General features: G+C 54.7%; 1 protein-coding gene across 1 annotated transcript in view; it reads right to left on the minus strand.

Annotated features, from left to right (window-relative positions):
• Positions 1-1,800: 1,800 nt before the first annotated feature.
• PLEKHG4 (pleckstrin homology and RhoGEF domain containing G4) overlaps positions 1,801-20,203 on the minus strand; it is an 86,911-nt gene continuing 68,508 nt past the window's right edge. Inside the window, exons 15-25 of the mRNA XM_074151749.1 lie at positions 11,040-11,971; positions 9,185-9,434; positions 8,407-8,496; positions 7,854-8,078; positions 6,776-6,946; positions 5,789-5,966; positions 5,094-5,210; positions 4,747-5,010; positions 4,021-4,217; positions 3,467-3,550; positions 1,801-2,361 (exon numbers count right to left, since the gene is read on the minus strand). Of these exons, the coding sequence (XP_074007850.1) occupies positions 3,509-3,550; positions 4,021-4,217; positions 4,747-5,010; positions 5,094-5,210; positions 5,789-5,966; positions 6,776-6,946; positions 7,854-8,078; positions 8,407-8,496; positions 9,185-9,434; positions 11,040-11,971 (2,466 nt within the window). The 3' untranslated portion in view covers positions 1,801-2,361; positions 3,467-3,508. The remainder of the gene's footprint in view (positions 2,362-3,466; positions 3,551-4,020; positions 4,218-4,746; positions 5,011-5,093; positions 5,211-5,788; positions 5,967-6,775; positions 6,947-7,853; positions 8,079-8,406; positions 8,497-9,184; positions 9,435-11,039; positions 11,972-20,203) is intronic.

Consider the following 20,203-nt stretch of genomic DNA (forward strand, 5'->3'; position numbering starts at 1 on the left):
TCAGTGAAGAGCAGTGATTTACTGGTGGCCCCAGTTCTGCGCTTTTTTGGTTTTCAGCGGCGGTTCAGCCCCTGCTCCACTTGCCGACCCGGCGAGGGTTTGCCAGAGCAGGCTCCTATTTTACCTCGGAAACCGAAGTTCAGAGAATGGCAATAAAAATTGGATCCGGCCACTTTTTGAAATGTTTTTTACTTTCTCGGAGCCGCCTGCGTAAGAAACGGCCTTTTTGCTCAGCCTTCCTTTGACTCTGAACAAAAGAATCCCCTCTCGCTGCTAACATATTCGTTAATATTAATTTTACCAGGCAAATGATCGGAGGTCTTAGAGCAGTTCCTCATGTTTTACTTTAAGCGCGTTGGTGCGGACGCGGCACTTCGCTATTCCTTCTTTAAAAACCTCTGCAGCTGACACCTCCCGCGGTGTGAACCGGAGCCAGGCACCCGCGCTTTCACCCTGTCTCACCAACTTCCTTAAAAAAAAAACAAACCCCAACATTTCAATCTCCCACCGCTATTTTGAGAGTTTTTAGATGCCTCGGGGAAAAGCGCTTTTCTCAAGGCACGTCCTCTCCCGCAGCCCGGCTCCCCACGGGGAAATCGAGATACCAGAGCAAACAGGATTCATATAAAGAAAATAACCTTTATTAGACAAATCAATCAAACCCTGAAAAAACAGTGTCAGGTAAACATTACTAAAGGTTTTTCCAGCAATGCAGAAACCTTTGAGAAATCCAGGAAGTTTCATGTTCCTCTTGTTGCATTAGTGAATTCTCTCCCTCTCGCGACAGGAGCTGCTGCTGCCTCCACAGCCCAGAAATCTTGCATTAACTCAGCATTTATTTTAAAATAGTAACTCGGTAAAATTTTCCCTGCGCAACCCTTTCCCGCACAGTTTTGTACAGAGGCGTCAAACCGCGTTCTCTTTGCCGATTAAAAAAAAGAAAGAACAAGGTTTAGAAAACATCCAGCTTCTGAAAAATAAAGAGGTGGTTTATGTCCAGCACAGGAATTTCCCAACTCGAAGGAAGATGGTCTGTAGGTTGAGGGTGACTCCGGAGGGTTTAACGCTCCGGGTTACGCAGCGCCTCCAGGGAGGAAAACTGCAGATAAATAAAGGGCTGCTCCATCCTCTTCCTCAGGGTGAAGGGGACACTGCTGTCCCCAGCTGGGGGAAGCCTGATTTACAGCGCTCCATAAACCAGGAGTAAACAGCAGCTTGGCAGCAAGTAACCACAGCTTCCAAAATTGCTGATTTTCATTTCCTCTGAGAGGAGGGGAGGGTGTCACAGCCACGGGGGGGACCTTCGATGTCACTCAGGAACGGGGCACGTTTGTCCTCGGTTACACGGCAGTACCTCTGACAACGCGCTTTTAAGGCTCAGCATCGTCATCAACCCATTGTGGTGGCCTCAGGTGCCACCACCATCCAGAGCTCCTCAAACACGGCACCACAGTAGGACTGGGGTACCCGGAGAGGGGCTGAGCCAGAGGCAAAGCCAGCAGCCCGTCCCCGTCACCCTGGGACCAGGGACCCGGCGCCACTGCAACCTGCCACCGGGACAGCAGCTTAAATTAGCTTCAATTAGAGCCAGGCAATTAGGCGAGTTGCACCTCCTGACCTCCACCAGCCAGCTCCCTCCTCCTCAGGGCTCTGCTGGCTGCTGTGACCTCCCTGGGATGTCCCCACCCCGGGGTGTGACAGGGTTAGTGCAGGAAGGGCAGAGGGGAGAGCTGGCAGAGGGTTAAGAGAGAGAGAAGCTCAGCACCGGGGCGCTGGGAGAATCATCTGAAGGAACAATTCACCGTAACAACGAAATTGCTTTTATTAAAACAGAAGTGTTAAGCCAAGAAAATAAATTATCGCTATGATAGAAATATTTAGAACATAAGGAAGGACGTTAAATCTTGAGCTCCAGGTCAATATAGCCCTGAAACAGAAAGTTACACTACTTTTCTTAAATACCTCAGTTTTTCTTCATGCCCTTCCAAAAACTTTATAAAATGTGCAGCTTACAGAACAAATAGTAACAGAGTCACTCGTAACAAAAATCTGTACAGCTCATAGCTTTAAAAATAATACTTTTTTTTTTTTTTGTCTTTTTCCAAACTGCTACGTTACTTATTACTCATAAATATAGGGCTAACGAGTTTTGAACGCCCAAGGTCCCATCCAACACCAAAGCTACTACATGTAGGTGACAGAAACCTTCTCGGGACTTGCCCCAGGCAGAGGTCAGGGTTTGGACTGTTAGAAAGAGCCTGATTTTGTGTAAAAAAAGACCGTATCTTCATAGGTGAAGACTGTCTCCTTCTGCTGGTCAGAGGCCTGGGGTCTTCAGGGAGTTTGAAATGGCAATCAAACCTGGAACACAGCACCGTGCGATGGGTTAGACCGGCTGCTCGCCCCGGGCCTGGCAGGGTCCCCAGCTCCCTCTGTCCTGGCCAGCAGCGAGTTCGTAAAACGCTTGAAAAAATCCCCACGGTTTGTCAGAGCTGCATTTGGGTCAGGAAAGAACCTTTTACTGGGAGAACCTCGCAGGAAAAGCGTGGCTCTTCCCCCCACAGGGAAGGGCTGATTCTGCGCCTCAGGACTCACCTGAAGGTCAAACCCCGCTGCATCTGTGGCTGCTTCAAACATTCTCTCTGAGAAGCCCCACCCCAGAAGGGGCTCTGGATCTTAAATCTGAACCTTGGCTGGTTCTGAACTCCTGCGTTTCAAAAACCCTGGGCCTGCTTCTAACAGCCCCACGGTGCTAAACCCTCTGCTTTGACCACAGACGCTCTAACCCTGTCCCTCTCGTGGCCACCCCCCTCTGCTCAGTGCCAAGGCCGGAGAGGACAGAGCTGAGCCAGAAACAGGCTGGTTTGAGGGGGGGGTGATGCGACTTTCCAAGGGCTCCCCCCTCCTCAGATCAACAGCAATTCCCTCCCAGAAATCAAGAGCTACAGGAGCAACACCTGGCAGCTCCCCGGGGGCATCCTGACCATAACCCGGAGCAGGTTCCTCTGCCCGGTGATGGGCAGCTTCTTGCAGGGGGTTCAAAGGGAACTGGGGGAACAATCCAGCCTGGGGAGAACACCGGGGGTTCCCCACAGCAGGTCAGAGGGACTAAGGGAGAGCAGGATTTCGGCAAACAGCCGCAGGAAACAGATTAGTGGTTAGGCAGGGAAGAAGCTCATCTGAACACTGATGAGTAGGTGGTGCTCAACCCTCTGCTACCTAGAAGTGATTTTGCTTGTTTTGCTTCTGGTCCTCCAAACCTGGGAGGCATCAGACCGCTTGTTTGAGGCGATGGCTCTGTGGGAGCTGGTCTTCTCTAACCAGATGCGTCAGAGACCAGGCAGGAATGTGTGCGTGGAAAACCTCTCCTCAAGAAGTTTTGAGTGAGGTTCTCCTGACTCAGAGCTACTGACAGATCTGACTAACGCTCAGAGCTGCTGGAAAATCCCCTTTGGGGGTTACTTACAACAACTCCACTTCCTTGGGCCGTTTACATGTGCAGAGGGGCTCACACTACTGTCGAGGGGCTTATGGTGACCTGGCCTGCTTTCTGCAGAGGAGAGAAGCCAGAATTAGTACAGGGTTAGAGGACAACACCACCAGGACACGATCTAGTGGGAAGGGAAGCAGCTGGGAACTCTCAGGAACGTAAGAGGAGACACACTGACATCTCAGAGTGACAGGCTCCCGCTCTTCCACCTCATCGCTCCCCAAAAAAGGGCCCAAAACCTCCCAGGAAAGGAGCTCAGCAGCATCTGCAGCAGAGCTCCATCCATCCCAGGTCGTCACGCGTGTACCCCCAGCCCACGACAGCGTTATGGCTCCTGCATGGAGCCTCCAGCACCGTAGATCCTTTCCAGTGCATCTTGGCCACCGCAGAGGAGGCTCTGGCAACAGCGGGGGCTTTCGCCGACCCCAGAGGAGGCCGAGTCTCCGCACAAGGACAGGTCACTTCCCCACAGTGACTCCAAGCCCAAAAGCAGCATCTTCAGTGGCTTGGAGCGGGCCGCTGGCACTTACTGCAGAAATGTACTGGCTGTTTGGGAAGCGGGGCTTCTCCTCCATGGCAGAGCTGTGCTGTGAGCCCAGGGGCATGTAGGGGGGCGACCCCACCTCTTCGCAGAAGCTTTCTTGGGGGATGCTGGAGACGCAGCCGCTGTCAGAGCCGCTGGAGCCACTGCCTGACATGCAGTGCGAGGACTCCGAGCTCTCTGTTGCTGGGGGGAGAGAGGACGGTCACTCCAATGACCATGAATTTGGCCTACATGACCTGTGCCACACTCACTTAAGGTACTGGCAGAGGCACTGGCCACACAAGCCCACAGATAAGCCACACTCCTGTCTGGGCCTCTTTAAATCCACAAAATAACCTATGGAAGTGTAGGAAACGATGCTGGAGATTAGCCAGGGAAGTTCAGACAGGGGAAGCCAAGGGGTCACTGGACAGGGCTGGCAGAGACACAAGCACTGGTCCCCAAGGCCGTAGCAGCCCCAGTATGCAGCCACCAAGCCTGCCACAGGGGTGGCCGCAGACGGGTGGGCACTTTACTAACCCCTGCCTCTGAGCTACCTCCCCCCGTGGAAGCTGAGGCAGAGCTGGCACGGAAGGGCAGGGCCCTCCTTGCCCCACTTTGGCTATGGGGCAGAGTCTGTCACAAGCCCAGCGAGCCTGGCGTGACCACAGAAGGAGGAACAAGGCGTGGGGACATCCCGGAGCGCGCTGCCGAGCAGTGGGCTCGTACGTACTCAGTGAGGGCTGGCTGCTCGTCTCGTGCTCCAGCTCGTCTTCCTCGATGCAGGTGCCAATGTCAAAGGGGCGGCTGGGGGCCAGGACACCGGGCAGCAGGGCCTGGTCCAGGTACATGTGGAGGTTGAGGGGCCCCAGGAGCGAGGAGGAGGAAGGGCTGAAGGCAGCGGGGGTGCTGCCAGCGGAGAGCTGTGCCTGTGTCCTCTTGTAAGGGTTGGAATGGTCAAACAGAGACACCGCGATTGATGCTCTGGTCCTGGCACCTGCCCGAAAACACACCACAAAAAGCCCTGAGCACCAGTCCTGCCCCACAGAGAGCAAGGGGGCAGGCAGGGCTGGCACTCACCTCTGCCTTTCATGATGTAATCGATAGCGCGGTCATTGATAGCTGCCTCGCTGGGTTTGATATCCAGGAACGGCTTGTTGCCCACACCCATGGAGACCATCTCCTGCATACGGATCTCTGGAGAGGGAGAGACCCACAAGCCACATTGTGAGGTTGCTTCAACCCTCCCCACAGGCGCTGTGCAGCCCCAGCCCAGAGCACGCTCCCCAACTCCTGAGATTTAGAGCTGTTCTCCCCTTGCTCCCCAGTCCTGAGGAGTCTCCACAGACAAGCAATCATGCCCTGCTCTGGCCGAGAAGCTCAGTGCCATGCTGCCTACAAGAGTCCTGCCAAGCGTGGGTGGAGAGGAGGGACTCAGCCAGACAGCTGCCACCCCAGCAGTGGCCGAGACCATGGGGAGAAGAAGGAGCCATTCAGGGGCACAGCCCATGCTCCCAGGGCAGGGAACCCTCTGCTGGTATCTCCCGTTTCTCTCGTGGAGTCCAGGTGGGTGTCTAAAGCCATGCAGAACTTGGACTGGTCAGGTTCCCCGGGGCTGAGGGGCAGGGAGGGGACATGCCCAAGCCCAGCACATGCTCCTGAGGCCGCATGCTGGCGCACAGCCACCGGGTAAACAGGCTCCAAACCTACTCAGGATACACTGAACAGGGCTCCCGCACCTTTGGCGGCACAGATGCCCCAGGAAGGAATCACACCTTTATTGCGGGCTGCCTGCTGCCACAGGATCTTGGCAATGTCACCGGTCCAGGCCTGCTTAGTCTCGGCTGAGCTGGCCTGGAGGATGTAGGTGTCACTGGACTTTCGCCTTCGGAACCAGATCTCAAAGCGCAGGCCACTGTCTCCAGAGTTCTCCGTCAGACCGATGTCTGCCGTCTGACGGAAGAAGGAAGAGCAAAGCATCAACTTTTAGCTTGGAGAAGAGCAGACAGAGGGGATCTCTTTGATGCTGAGCAACATCTAAAGGGCAGGTGGCAAGAGGATGGGGTCAGGCTCTTCTCAGTGGTTCCCAGTGACAGGACAAAGGGCAATGGGCACAAGCTGGAACACGGGAAACTCCATCTCAACGTGGGGAAAAATTTCTTTCCTGCGAGGGTGGCAGAGCCCTGGAACAGGCTGCCCAGAGAGGCTGTGGGGTCTCCTTCTCTGGAGATATTCCAAACCCGCCTGGATGCGTTCCGGTCCAACCTGCTCTGGGTGACCCTGCTCTGGCAAGGGGTTGGACCAGAAGATCTCCAGAGGTCCCTGCCAACCCTGACCATTCTGTGATTCTGTGATTTTGTGAACTGGGGCTCCACCAGGAGCAGGAGGGGTAAACTCTGCCTGCACCCTGTGCAGAGCTGCCCCCAGCTTGGCAGACCCAACGGGAAGGAGCCCGAGGGTCCAGACAGGAGCAGGTGTGATATGGACACAGCCGAACAGAGACAGCCCAGGCTCCTCCCTGCCACGCACACACTGCCTTTCCCTCACACTCTGCCTCCTTCAGAAGACCTTGGCCCCACATCTCACAGCATGGAGGGGGCCCAGGCACTAATGTGTTCACTGCACAGCCTGGAGAAAGCATAGCAGCGGTGGGAGCAGCTCTTCTGAAGGTGCTCCTGCTCCCCATTTCAGAGCCGTGTGTCCATAGGGAGACCAGCCATGGACACCTCCTGCCCAAGAAGGAGCTCCAGGACTGCCCTTACCTTGAAGGAGCGCTTGTAGATATAGACATCAAAGCCACCCTCGATCCTCTTGGGTTTGCTGAACAGGATCAGGTCCTCAAAGAGGAAGACGTGTCGCTGGCACTTCCGACGGCCTAGCCAGATGGTGAACTCGTCCTGCCGCACCAGCTGCCCCTGCTCCTTCAGGTTCACCTGGACACAGGGAATGTCCTGGTGAGACCCCAGCAGGATCAGCTCCAGGCAACCCCAGGGTGTACATGGACAGCAGGGTCCCATATGGCTGTGGCCCAGGTGGTGAAGAAGTGGCAGCTTTCTGTCACATTAGAAGGGCTCCTGAAGAGGTGGGATTGTGTGGCATTGCTAGAGGCCACCTCAGGCTGAAAGAACTGGCTCAGACCCGAGGGGAGAGCTGCCCCTTTTCTCCTAGGCATAACCCACAGATGACCCCCTGCTGTCACCCTGTGCAGATCTGTGACAAACCTCTGGGGTGGCACCTGGAGGCAGCAGCCAGAGCTTTCTCTTTGGGGAAAGAAGAGAGCTGAAGAGGAAAGGGGCTCACCGAACTGCCAGGAGCACATCTGGGTCAGAAGCCCCAGTCCATCAGTTCTTCCTGCCCCAGATCCATCTTCCTCCACCCTAAGCCCTGTGGTTTCTCCTCCAGTGCTAGATTTTGGATGTCTCTCCTTCAAGTCCCACCCAGCTGATTTTAGCCTACCCTTGGCATCAGCATCAGTTTGAATTCATTCTTGCAAACTGCCTGTCTTGTCACCAGCTCAAAAGAGATGGAAGGGCTCAAGGAGGCCTACCGGATGCCATCTGCAATGGCTGCCAGACTGCCACATGTCACCAGTAAGCACCTGGGAGTGTGTTAATGACAAGCAGCTCATGCAGCTCAATTAAGAGCATCCAGGCTCCGTCCTAATGGATGAAGGAGACCTTGCTCTGTACCTCAGTACAGAACCTCAGTAGTTCTGCTACTGGCAGACAGCACCCTGATCCTACGGGAATTTGAAGGGAGGCTCCAAAGACCCCAAGACTAGAAAAGGGGAAGAAGTGTGGCTCTGCCACCCCCCAGGCAGGGGAGGACACTGGAACGTACGTCACAGTCACGGATGGCATCCATGGCCAGCAGGTCATTTCCGTGCCGGAGCTGAAACTTCACCATCTCCTCAGCTGCACGGAGGTAGCCCAGCTCCTGCTCCTGTGCCTCGCTGCACTCCTTGATGAGGTCCTTCAGGAGCAGGGCGTATTTGCTCATCCGCTGGATGGGTTTCAGCAGGTAGGAGGCCAGGTCCATCTTATCCCCGAGCTGCACCTGCTTGAACTGAGAAAGGGAGCAGAGAGTGAAGACAGCAGCTTCCCGCAGAGAGCGCTGTGCCTCCGGGAAGGCACTGGCACCCACGGCTTTCCTGCCTGGGGTGCTCTGCTCGCTCTGCAGAGAAATGCAAGGCCACAGGACCAATGCTGCTGGGTGCTGGCCTTCTTTCCAAAACACTCACTGCATCTCTGCCCCTCTCCCCATGTTTGCATACACTTGTGCAAAGACCTGTGCCAGGAAAGCAGAGGTAGCACTGAGTGTGCCTCAGGGCTTGTTTAAACAGATGGGTGACCCAAACGTGAAGACTAATCACGATGCAGGCAGTGGAATTTACCTTGAAGAAGGTATTCCCATGGCTGGCCAGCAGCAAGTCCGACTTCGGCTTGTTCTTGCTGTACAATGCGTACATCCCAAATTGGTCTTTCTGCAAAAGAGAGCCCTGCATGAGACCAGAGCGCACCCAGGATGCAGCGACAGACATGTCCCTGCATTAGTTCCTCCAGTACTTCTGCCTCTCCCAGGCTCCACCAGAGCCTCCCATGATAGGAATGACTTTGCTTCAAGTTCATTGAGAGCCAGGGAATGGTCTTCTCTTCCTACTCCTACAGTTGCTAGGACTTTTTAATCCATTGTCCTGTTACTCCTCACCCTTTACATACCCCAACAGATATCAGCAGCCGCAAATGTGCATGGGGCTGCTGAGCTTAAGACCTTTTCTTCTCCCCAGCAGCCCTGTTCAAGAAGAGCAGCAGCTCTCACTCACTGAAGTCCTTCTGCACTGACGCCACAGACAGAAGGCGGGGTAAGGGACGCCCCTGCACACACAGGTGGGCTTTAAGCAGACATTTTGCTTCCCTGACACTTCTCTTGGTAGCAAAGAACAGCAGTAAAGGCCAAGAGCACCTGCTGCTGCCTGGGCTCAGCCTGGCAGAGCCATCCCAGTCCAATCCAGCATTTGAGCTGGCAGGGGACAAACCAACCCAGCACAGGGTAGTTTTCCCACTCCTGAAAAGAGCCACAGCCCACTAACACACAGGTGAGCAGCCAAACATCCAGGCACTGGGGCCAAGCATATGCGCGGAGGGGTCCAACCCCAGGGGGAAGGTCCTTACGTGTCGGAGGAAGCAGTGGCTGACCCGCAGCGGGTGGTTGCAGCAGCTCTCGAGCTCTCGCAGGAAGTACTGGCTGTGGAAGTCATAGAGTTTCTCCAGGTTTCCAAAAATGACGCTGCGCTTCCCACGCAGGTCCTGGGGGAGGTCGAGGCGCTCCATCTCGGGGAAGTAGCTATCGATGATGTAGGAAAGCGACCTCACATATTCCCGCTCCGTGGTTACCATCTCATCAATGATGTGCCGCAGCTTGCTGCAAGAGGAAACACTCAGCCTTGAAGGGACCCAGACTGCAGCAGGGCGACAGCAGTCAATGCACCTGCAAAGCCCTGGACTATCCCTACGGAAGTTCTCCCTGAGACCCAACGCAGAGATGAGATGATCCCTTAGAACCATCCAAGCTCAGGTTCACAACTGCCCGTGACACCTCGGACCCTGAGCACTGACAAAGCTCGTGGCTGATCCAAGGAACTCTGTCAGCTTTTCTGTTGAGGAAGGGTGAGCCCCAGGATGGCTGTGGTCATGACCCAACCTCCGCAGGACACACACCCCTGGGCCCACCCAGCCCCTGCTCGGGCTGCCCTGCGATCAGCTGCACTCCAGAAACAACAGGGACAGCAGAAGTCACGTTAACTTCTGTGAGGAGTCCAGCTGATGTCTGGATGCTGTGGGAGGAAATACTAACCCTGGGAGAACACCAGTTCTGGACCCAGATGCTGCTGGGCTCGTCCCAGTAAAAATGAGAGCTGGAATCAGCAAACAGCAGTTCCTAGCATGGGTTGCTCCACATGGCTCTAAAATGATTGCTCTTAGATACTCAAGGTTTCCACTGCGAGGCAGTGCAGCACCAAAGAAAACTACTCCAGTGTGTGGCTGCCTTCCCGGCCTCTCAGCTCTCCCCCCCAGGCCAGCTCCTCACGGAATAGTGGGACTGCCTCAGTGCCCATGGATGGGAGGGCTGTTGCATTGCTCCCTGGAGAAGCAAAGCAATTGGCCTCCTATCTGCTGGGCTCCATCCCCTGCCAGGAGCTTTCCTGACACACACCGGGCTATCAGAGGCCCCTTCCGGAGGATTTCACTGTCCCCAGCCATCCCATCCAGAGCAGAAGCAGTGGAGGACCTCTGTGGTCCCCCAGCACCAAGTTTCTCACCTCTACCACTATTATTTATTAATTTTTTTAAAAAAATATTTTCCAATGAGGCAGCTGAAAAACCTGCCTAGTGACCCCCTTTCAAGAACAGCTCTCCATAGCCTAGGCCCATTGCAGTACAACAACAAAGTTGAGATCCCCAAAGACAGAGAAGGAAAAGAAGAGAACAAAAGCTAGCTGTTGGTCACCCAAGAAGAGATCTCAGCCCCAAAGGGCAAATACAAGCACCCGTGAAGCTGCTGTCACAGGGTACTGGAAGTGGCTCCCTGCCAGTCTGGGTGCAGCACCCCCCAAAAGCGTGTGGGATGATGCACGACGCTCCTGCTCTCCCACTGCACCCGTTCCACTGGTGTGCCAGGTCCCCGAACGCTGTTTCTGAAAACCCTCATCCTTCACTACCCGCAATGTTCAGAGACTCCCTCTCCTGCTGAGAACGGCTCTCTCCCCTCTTACGGATGAACCATGCTGTGGGGGAAGAGCAAGAGATCCTATTTCCCTGCCTCCCCCCAAGGCAGGTGCCAGGCTGTGTGGGGACATCCCTGTGATGGGGAAGCTGGAGCTACATCTCCATCCATCCATCCATCCATCCATCCACCCTGTACCCATCACCAACGTAACCGTCACTACAGAGCTCTTCACATCTTTGCCAGCTGCCTTTCCTTTTCACCACCCTGAGGAGCGCAGCACCGAGCGTCACAGCCACTTACCTGCCCCAACTCTTGGCTTCCGACACAGAGAGGCAGCCCCTCTGTCCGTCGGGCAGACAGTCTGCAGCCCAGCTGTGACCAGCTTGCTGCCGCAGGGCGAAAGTCCTGTCCACCAGCTCCGTGCTGCTCACCTCCAGACCCTTAATAAAGACGCCAGTGTTGCCATATCTCGCTGGCTCGCTCAGCGTCCTCTGGCAGCCTGACCACAGGCTCTCACCGCAGGGGAGGTCAAAGCTTTGGGCCTTCCGGAGCATCCTCCTGGGAGGTGGCTTCCCAGAGGCTGGAGTGGATGTACAGGATGGCTTCACCTCCAGGTTTTCTAATATGCTCTCCAGGTTTGGCTTGTCTTCAGGCAGTTTTGGAGATTTGGAGGCCCCGCTGGCAAAAGAAACTCTGCTTGAGTGAGGACCAGGGCCGAGAGCAGCTTGGCAGGCAAATTCTTCCCCAGCGCTGCCATCGCAGCTGAGGGAGGGCGAGGGAGCTTTGTCCTTAGTCCACCCCGGCCTGTTGTAGCTGTGGGACGCGCTGTAAGTCCTGTCCCAGTGGGACCCGGAGGTGGCCCCCTCGGAGTGCCTGCGGTGGGACAGACCGCCGGCCTCACCGCCAGCCCGGGGCTGCTCCCCTGCAGCTGCTTTGCGGTCCGACAGCAGAGACCTCCTCGTTCTCAAGGCCGCTTCCAGTTTCTTTTCAAAAACCAGCTTGGTCTCCTGGCATTTGGACCAGGCGAATTTCCACTGCTTGAGTCCCTTGTCACTCTTCAGCTCGCAGGCCAGCTCCTTCATCTCCTGGAAGCGGGCATCGCTGATGTCAGGGTGCTGTCCCTTGTAACTCTCCAGGCACTTGATGACACCCGCGCAGTGCTCGGCGGAGCTGCAGTCCTCCATGCTGATGCAGGCGAGGTGTCGCATCCCTTCCAAGGCCCACTCGTACGCCTGCGGAGAGCAAGAACAAAAAGGCAACAAGCCAGTCAGAGGGATTCGGGGAAGAATAAACCCAAAACCAGTGCCTAAAGCACAAGACAAGAGAAAGGATCAGTGTGTGGCCACCGCAGTTCCTGGAGTGTGAGGCGGGGGGGCTGCTATTGTCAATGGGGCTTAACAATTCAGCAAAACAAACAGCTCCTTATGCAGAGGGCTTCAGCTGCGCTGGCTGCTCTGCCACCTCCCCGCCAGGGCCCTGTGACGCCGGGCACCCACGCTGCTGGGCACGTCTGTCCTCTCCGGGCAGGGGAGGCTGTCCCCAAGACTGCAGGAATTCACACCTCAGCACGGCCCTTCTCAGTATAAGACCCAGAACTTGCCCTTCTCCTTTGCCCGGCCACTCTTGCCACGCAGGACGAGGTCAAGGAGCATCCCTGAGCTGCAGGGAATGCAACCGCTGCTCCACATGCCCCTTCCCCGGAGCTGACGGCATGCAGAGGCCTGGAGCTCAATCAGAGCCGGATCTCCAGGTGCTCTGACCCATCCTTGCAGCAAGGAGGAACCTGAGACCGTGCGAGCCCTGTTGCAGCTCATGCATTTTCCATGCCTGTTGGCACCTGAGGGATGTGCTGTGCCCCGCCTGGCCCTGCCTGCTCCTGCTGGTTAGCTGAACATCGAGCTCAGCAGTTTATTTCTAATACTCCAGGAATGCTGGAAGCAGCTTCATGGGGCTTAACTCCAGCAGTGGGGCTTATGCTGGCCTTGCTAAGACAGCTCTGCCGTATCGGTCGAACAAAAGGAGAGGGAAAAAACGTGACAGACACAAGGTAAGAACGTCTTTACCACCAGGGCAGCAAAGGGGCTAAGGAAGCACCGTGCACCAAGACCTGTCTGTCATGATAAAAGTGAGAGGAAAGGCAAACATCTGAATTAGTCAGGCTCATAAGACACTATTTTCTCTATAAAGCAGGGATGATGACAAGTTTTAACCATAGGGTGAGTAAGATGTGACCAGCTGCCATAGCCCTGCTCCTATGACCAGGGAATAAAGTTTATTCCTAGGGAATAAAGTTCCCTAAAGGGAGCTTTACTGCTCATCAGTGAAAACAAAAGAGTCATCTGTTAAAATCAGATGCACAAAGCGGGGAAAACATCCAGTCCGGGCCTGCCTGGCACCTCCCACCATCTGGCCAAGACCAGCGGATGTGCGGAAACACCCTTGGAGTGAGCCAGACCCTCTCTAGCACTTGACCTGTCACACACCGTGTACCTGCGGTTTCTGCAGAGAAACAACACTGATGGCTAGTGCCAGGAACAAAGTGACCAGTCTTAGACCATTTTCCACCTGCTGGACAGCCTGACTGCAACAGACTTCATTCAGAGAGCTTAAAGCACTTATGTTTATGCAAACCAGAACCTCAGATACGAAGAAAATCCACCCAAAGCCTTATGCAGATGCAGAGCAGACACTGCGCCCCCGTCAGGGACGTGGTGCTCAAACAGATGAGATGTCAGAGTCACTCTCTGCTGGGGACAGAAACAAGGCAGGAGGTGCCACATTCAGGTCCCCTGGATGGGGATGGTGATGAGAGCCGAGTGCTGCTGCTGGTATGAGAGCTGAATGCCAGCACACGAGGGGTAGACTGAGCAGAGTCACTCCGGGGACAGATGCCACAGGAGCTCCCACAGCCGTCCAACGTCGCTCTGCTGAGCTGCAGCTGTGCGGCGCACGTTCAGCCAGCTCCATTACTCATGCAGAGCAAGGAGCTGCTTCAGAAACACCAGCAGCTGCTCGGAGAAAACGCTGCTCAAACAGCCCCAACGCAACTCCAACACAGGACAATAGAAAGAGCAGCAGCTCCCTCTCCTCCCATGACCCTGCCCAGCGCAGCAACAGGCCCCGGACCTGCCTCTCTCTTGATCGAGGCTTTATGCTCTCAGCACAGGAAGGACATGGACCTGTTGGAGCAGGGCCAGAGGAGGCCACGGAGATGCTGGGAGGGCTGGAGCCCCTCTGCTGGGAGGACAGGCTGAGAGAGTTGGGGGGGTTCAGCCTGGAGAAGAGAAGGCTCCGGGGAGACTTTAGAGCCCCTTCCAGTCCCTCAAGCGGCTCCAGGAAAGCTGGGGAGGGACTCTGGATGAGGGAGGGGAGCCATAGGAGGAGAGGGAAGGGTTTGACACTGAAAGAGGGGAGATGGAGATGAGATGAGATGTGGGGAAGAAATTCTTTGCTGTGAGGGTGGTGAGAGCTTGGCCCAGGTTGCCCCAAGAAGCTGTGGCTGCCCCATCCCTGGAGGGCTTCAAGGCCAGGTTGGAGGGGGCTTTGAGCAACGTGGTCTGGTGGGAGGTGTCCCTGCCCAGGGCAGGGGGTGGGACTGGATGATCTTTAAGGTCTCTTCCAACCCAAACCATTCCATGATTCTATGACTTGCTGGGGGCCAGGAGGTACACGCAGAGGCCAAGGACACACCAGACGCTGGTGAGAACCTGCATTTATCCGTGATGCAGAGGGGCTTTTATTCCTTGGAGGCAGAAGCATATCATGGTGAGGTGAAATGCTAAGTGCAGCAGAGCCTGGCAGATCCGCACGGCGGTGACAGATGGCCCATTTTGCTGTGGTTTTACTGGGAGCTGCTTCCTCCAGCTGTAGGCAAACCAACATCATCCCCTTCCAGGTCTGCCCTGAGCAAGGGCTGGCCCTCGGCGTGGGCTAAGGGCACGTCTCGCCTCTCTGGCTGTGGTGATCCTGAATGAGGGCTGCATGTGGGCTCCCTTTCACTCACTGATGGGGGAAAAGCTGAGCTCAAAAGGCACACAGGGCTCTGAAAGAGGGTGCAGACAGCAATGTGCAGGAGAGGCACAGCCAGCAGGGCAGCCTGGCCTTTACAGCAGCCAACTGGGAAAGCAGCCACCCTGGGACGGCCTTTTCTGAGGCTGGGGACCTCACTTCCATGCACAGATGGGAGAGAGAAAGAGAGAGAGAGAGAGAGAGAGAGAGAGAAGAGGCTTCTTTTATTTCTAGGAAACTCCACAGAGCCACAGTGTGGAGGAATCAGGGCTGCAAAGCACCCAGGGAGGCAGCCCTTCCACCTCTCATCTTCATACGATATCTCTGCTCTCGGCAAGGACTCCAAGGGCTGCACAGAAACGCCTCTAAAGCTGGATGGCGTTTCTGCCATCCCCAGTGCCCATCGCAGGCCAGGGAATAGCTCAGCTTTCTTCCCCGCGCAATGGGAGCAGCCCTCCACACACCTCAGCTTGCCCGGTGACATGCTAAAGTGGCCACCAAGGCTTTCTCCAGTCACATCATCTGCTCCACCTGCTCCTTTTAGCACAGGAAAAGGCAGCGCTCTCCAGGGACCAAGTGTGCCCCGGCAGCCAGGAACGAATCCCTCATGCAGGCAAGGGTATTGCGGTGGTCTCTCTCCTATAAAGGTTACAAACCAAGTCGGGCCACTGCCCTCCAGGCATGGGGCATTCGGGGAGAAGGCACCCCTAGAGCTTCTCTTGCAAAGCTGCAAGAGCCTCTCGTACACAGAAGGAGGCACCTGAGCGCAGGGAAGCTGAATCTTCCCAGCCACATCTGGACCCAGGCAGGAAGGAGCCTGTACCTCAGCTTTTGATCTTTACAGACAAGTTGTTACCAAAACGCTCAATTAGAGGATTAAAGACAAAGGTGCTTCCTGCACGCTCAGGGCTGACCTACCCACCAGCAGCGTGAGGAGTCAGCAGCAGGTAGGTCCTGCCAGGCTGCCCAGGGGAGGCAGGGGCTCTCAGGGACCTGCTGTGCCGCGAGGAAGAGCCAGGGACATCGCTGGAGCACCAGTGACCTCCAGCCTCTGCTGGTCCCTGCTCATTTTACCACGGGCAAGGCTTGTGGTGCATCGAGAACAGAAGGTCCTGGAGTCTGCTGGCTTTGGCACCGCTGAAGTGCCATCTGCAAGTACAGGTCAAGAGAAGCTGCTCAGCCCTGTCTCAGGGCACACTGCCAGACTGAAAGCCTTCCAGGGGTCCTGGATCTTCACCTCAGCCACCACATTACACCTCCCCAACCCAAACCTGTCACAAACCCAGCAGATTCCTCTCAAACTCAAGGTCCAATGATCCCTAAGACACCTTCTGGGTAGCCAAGACAGGAGACAATCATCATGCATCTGCCAAAAGGGGCAATTTCAAGGGGGGTGCCTTGTCCAAACCTCCTTCTTCATATCTTCCTGTGGGGAGATGATGACTACAGCTGTATTTTTCTTGTCACATCGGAAACTGGGTGTCTGAATAGGCAGCCGTGGGTGGAGTAGGCAGATCACCAACCCTCCAACTTTCTGCAGAAGACAAATGCACCTAGGTGGGTGACTAACTGCTGCTAGAACGTTTCCTTCTCAATCCGAAGTGGCTGCACAGGGGAGCTGAGATAGGGGAAAAGCAGAGATGAAAAGCAAAGATGGGAGGAACAAGACAGGCAGGGATGCAACACAGCTGCGGGTGTGATGACTGAAGCACAGCAACAAGACAGATCAAGTCCCCCTATCCTTCTGTGGTGATGTCCCAGGACTGCAAGCCCTCCTACTCCCTTGCTTTCCACAACATGGACAGAGGGAAGCAACACAACGGCTGGCAACATCGCCAAGGACAGCGAAAAAGAAGACAAAATTATCAAACAAGCCCCTGATCCGGCTCCTGTGCTCCACTCAGCTGTTCGTTAGTGAGACACGACTAATCACACATCTTTGTGGCAAGAAACAACTGCACAACTCCCCATTTAACAACACCTCCTCTCACCAACCCTTTAAGTGCCCTTAACTGAGTTTGGGGAGCAAGACGAGGTTGGCTTGTAGCAAAGGAGGCAGAGTTGAGCAGCCAGAACAGGTCAAAGCATCACAGGTACCATTTTGAGCTGAGCCAAGCACTTCCCAACAGCTACGCATGGTGCCACGTCGGCACCGACTCCCACAGCAGCCCCAAGGCTTGGCACTGAACCCCGTGGAGCCCAGACACTGGTGACAGCACAAGAGTAAAGAGCGACAGGGCACTTACCACAACACAACTCCAAAGTAAATGCTGCTCTCTTGCATGAAAATGCCTCCTCCCAAGTGTGTTCCTCATTACAGATGCTCATTTGGGTTTCTTCCCTCTAAAAGTCCAACACGGCTTTAAGGCTGCTTTGAGAACTGACTCCTGCTTGCAGCACCGACGTGTCCCTTGTCACAGGCTGCTACACACACACTATTAGCAGGGACCTGTGGCTGGAGACTGCCTTGTATGCTCTGAAGTTCCGAAGGACCACAATTTAAAAGCCATTTTACATCAAAATACATTGAAAGCAAAATTATTCGTGCTAAAACCTTACTGTCACAAGAGCTGTCAGGTGGCAAACAGTGACGATGCCTGTTTCCCTGCTCACTCAGAGACCAAGCATCTCTAGCAGAAAGCGGTCACCTCACCCCTCTCTTGGATCTGCTCTGGGCTTTCCTCAGGCTTCCACCCACCCAGGAAAGAAGGAGGAGGGACAGAGTCAGACTTCAGGACCTGCTGATTGTCTCCCTGGCAAGTTGATTAATCGCTTAAAAATAGACCTCATCCTACCTTCCCGTCTGTACAGAGGGGGTCCATATCCTGGCTGCGCCCAGCTCCGTGCGTATATTACCATCCCCTACAGCCAGACTGCGGCAGGGCCACCACTTCAGCCCATCAGCTCAGCTCTGGCTATTCACAAACAAATGCTGCTAGTCTAAATGCCAGATTGAGGAGCCCTGGTAACCGCAGACAAGGCAGAGGGGGAAGGGGCTTGCGCTTCACACGAGAACTACTGAAGTGTGCGGAGAACACTCTGACTGGGCGCAGGCCAGATCTTTCACAGCACAAAAAAAAAACAAACCCAGGCCGAGAAAACATTCCAACCGACCCCAAATTCAAGGAAAATTCAAAGCGAACCCTGATCCGACACACAAGAGCTTTGGAGGAAACAGTGATCCCTCCTAGACACGGCATCTCTAAAAGCCAAAGCCCCTGCCCACTGCTTTTTTTTTTTTTTTTGCGGCTCTACGATCGGGCAGCTACACTTGGATGTACGAGAAACCGTGTCATTTCAGGGCACAAGCATTTCAGCAAAGCCACCAAGCTAGAAGTCATCTCCTCTCTATGCAGAGGTTTGCTGTTAGTCTCTTCCCCACCCTGTAGCATTCGATTTTTCCAAACTGCATTTGAAGCCCTGCCTGGGATTCGTTAGCAGCAGAAACCAAACTAATCAAAACCGTGTCCTACATGGGATGTAGCTGGTAAAAGCTCCACTTTAAACACCGAGGAAAGGACTCACCCTCTTGAAATAAAAAGCTAAGCCCTTTCTCAGCTGCTGTGCAGCTCACAGTGCCTCCCCTCCTCTCTCCAAGGGAGGAGAGACCACTAAAATCACCACTTTACCTAAAATTAGCTGCTAAAGAAAGCAAACTTTAAGTCCTGTATTTGCATTTCTGCCTGATACCAAGTGCCAGATGCTGCACAAACGCTGTGGGAGGGAAAAGGAGGAGGGACAAGCACAGACTACAAACTCCTTGAATTTAGCATAGGACAGGAGAACAGGTAGATACCCACAAGAAAGAAGAACAAGGGGTCAGGGAAGCAGCACAGGTCAGGGTTGGTCTCTGCATGCCGCAGCCCAAGCACCATCAAAGGCTGCTCATTAACGCGACGTGCTTGGAAATCCTTTTGCAGCGGCACTCTGGGTGAACGCGAACACAGCTCCAAAAATCCCTTCGGTTCCCCTCCGGGCAGCCAGGCTTGACAAGTCCAGGGGAGTCTAATTACAGGAGAATATAATTGGATAAAATAGGATTGCACATGATTTCTGCTCTCTTGACGACAGCACGAGGACCCAAAGGGCAAACGTGGCTTGCTGTGCCGGAGCTGGCGTGCGGGACGCGTGCTTGCCCTTCTTTTCCATCGCTGCCGCCACTGCCAAGCAACACCTAAGGAAGCCCCATCAGGAACAGGCTGACTCAAGCGATGAATCACAGCAAGCCACAATAATCCCTGCTTCAGTACAATTCAGAGCTTCCACAGAGCAACCTGTGCCAGCTTCACTATATATCTGTATACAGACACACACATATGTATATATAGCACACATAGGTATATATTTATAAGTGTGTGTACGTATAAAATGACTTCTAGGAAGCTGGGCAGCAAGTGCCTGAGATCTGTCCCCCTCCTGTCATCCCCCCACCAGCTTTCCCCTGCTCTGCAGCTGCAGGAAACCTCCCAACAGCCACCAATATGCAGTTTTCCCTCAATATTTCCTTTTTGCTCCACTGTCGCACACGACTTTACACCCTGGGTAGATTCTGCACTGATTTTTCTCCCCCTACTTTTCTGTCCCACCAAGGGGATTGATATTCTCAACACTTAAAAAGCTCCTGAGTCCAGAGGGCTGAGTTTGCTCCCAGTAAACCCAGAACCTTTAATGTTTGCCTTTGCTGCAAACCAGCCTCTTCACGTCTGAGGCGCTGCCCATCAGCTTTGTGTGCTCATTACAAAGCTTTTTTTGTCAATGAAATTCTGCTCACAACCCCTTCTCACCAGAATAAGAGCAGATGCTGTTTTCCCTGCCTCGGTGTGTATTATCCTCTCTCCTCTCTGATGCTTCACCAGTTACAAACCCCAAACTGCTCACTGAAGTCTGCTTTGGCCACTGTCCTTCTCTCCAGCTGCCCCTAATAACTGGAATCTGGTCCTTCATTTGGTTACAGCCTACGGCAGTCACTACAGAGTCATGAATCATAGAATCACAAAATGGTTTGGGTGGGAAGGGACCTTAAAGATCATCCAGTCCCACCCCCTGCCCTGGGCAGGGACACCTCCCACCAGACCAGGTTGCTCCAAGCCCCCTCCAACCTGGCCTTGAACCCCCTCCAGGGACGGGGCAGCCACAGCTTCTCTGGGCAACCTGGGCCAGGCTCTCACCACCCTCACAGCAAAGAAGTTCTTCCCAGATCTCATCTCCATCTCCCCCTCTTTCAGTGTCAAACCCCTCCCCCCCTCCTCCTATGGCTCCCCTCCCTGATCCGGAGTTCCTCCCCAGCTTTCCTGGAGCCCCTTGAGGGACTGGAAGGGGCTCTAAGGTCTCCCCGGAGCCTTCTCTTCTCCAGGCTGAACCCCCCCAACTCTCTCTCATCCTGTCCTCACAGCAGGGGGGCTCCCAGCCCTCCCAGCATCTCCGTGGCCTCCTCTGGCCCGGCTCCAACAGGTCTT

Source organism: Numenius arquata, chromosome 8 (genome assembly GCF_964106895.1).
Source record: "Numenius arquata chromosome 8, bNumArq3.hap1.1, whole genome shotgun sequence".
NCBI classification, from domain to species: Eukaryota; Metazoa; Chordata; class Aves; order Charadriiformes; family Scolopacidae; genus Numenius; species Numenius arquata.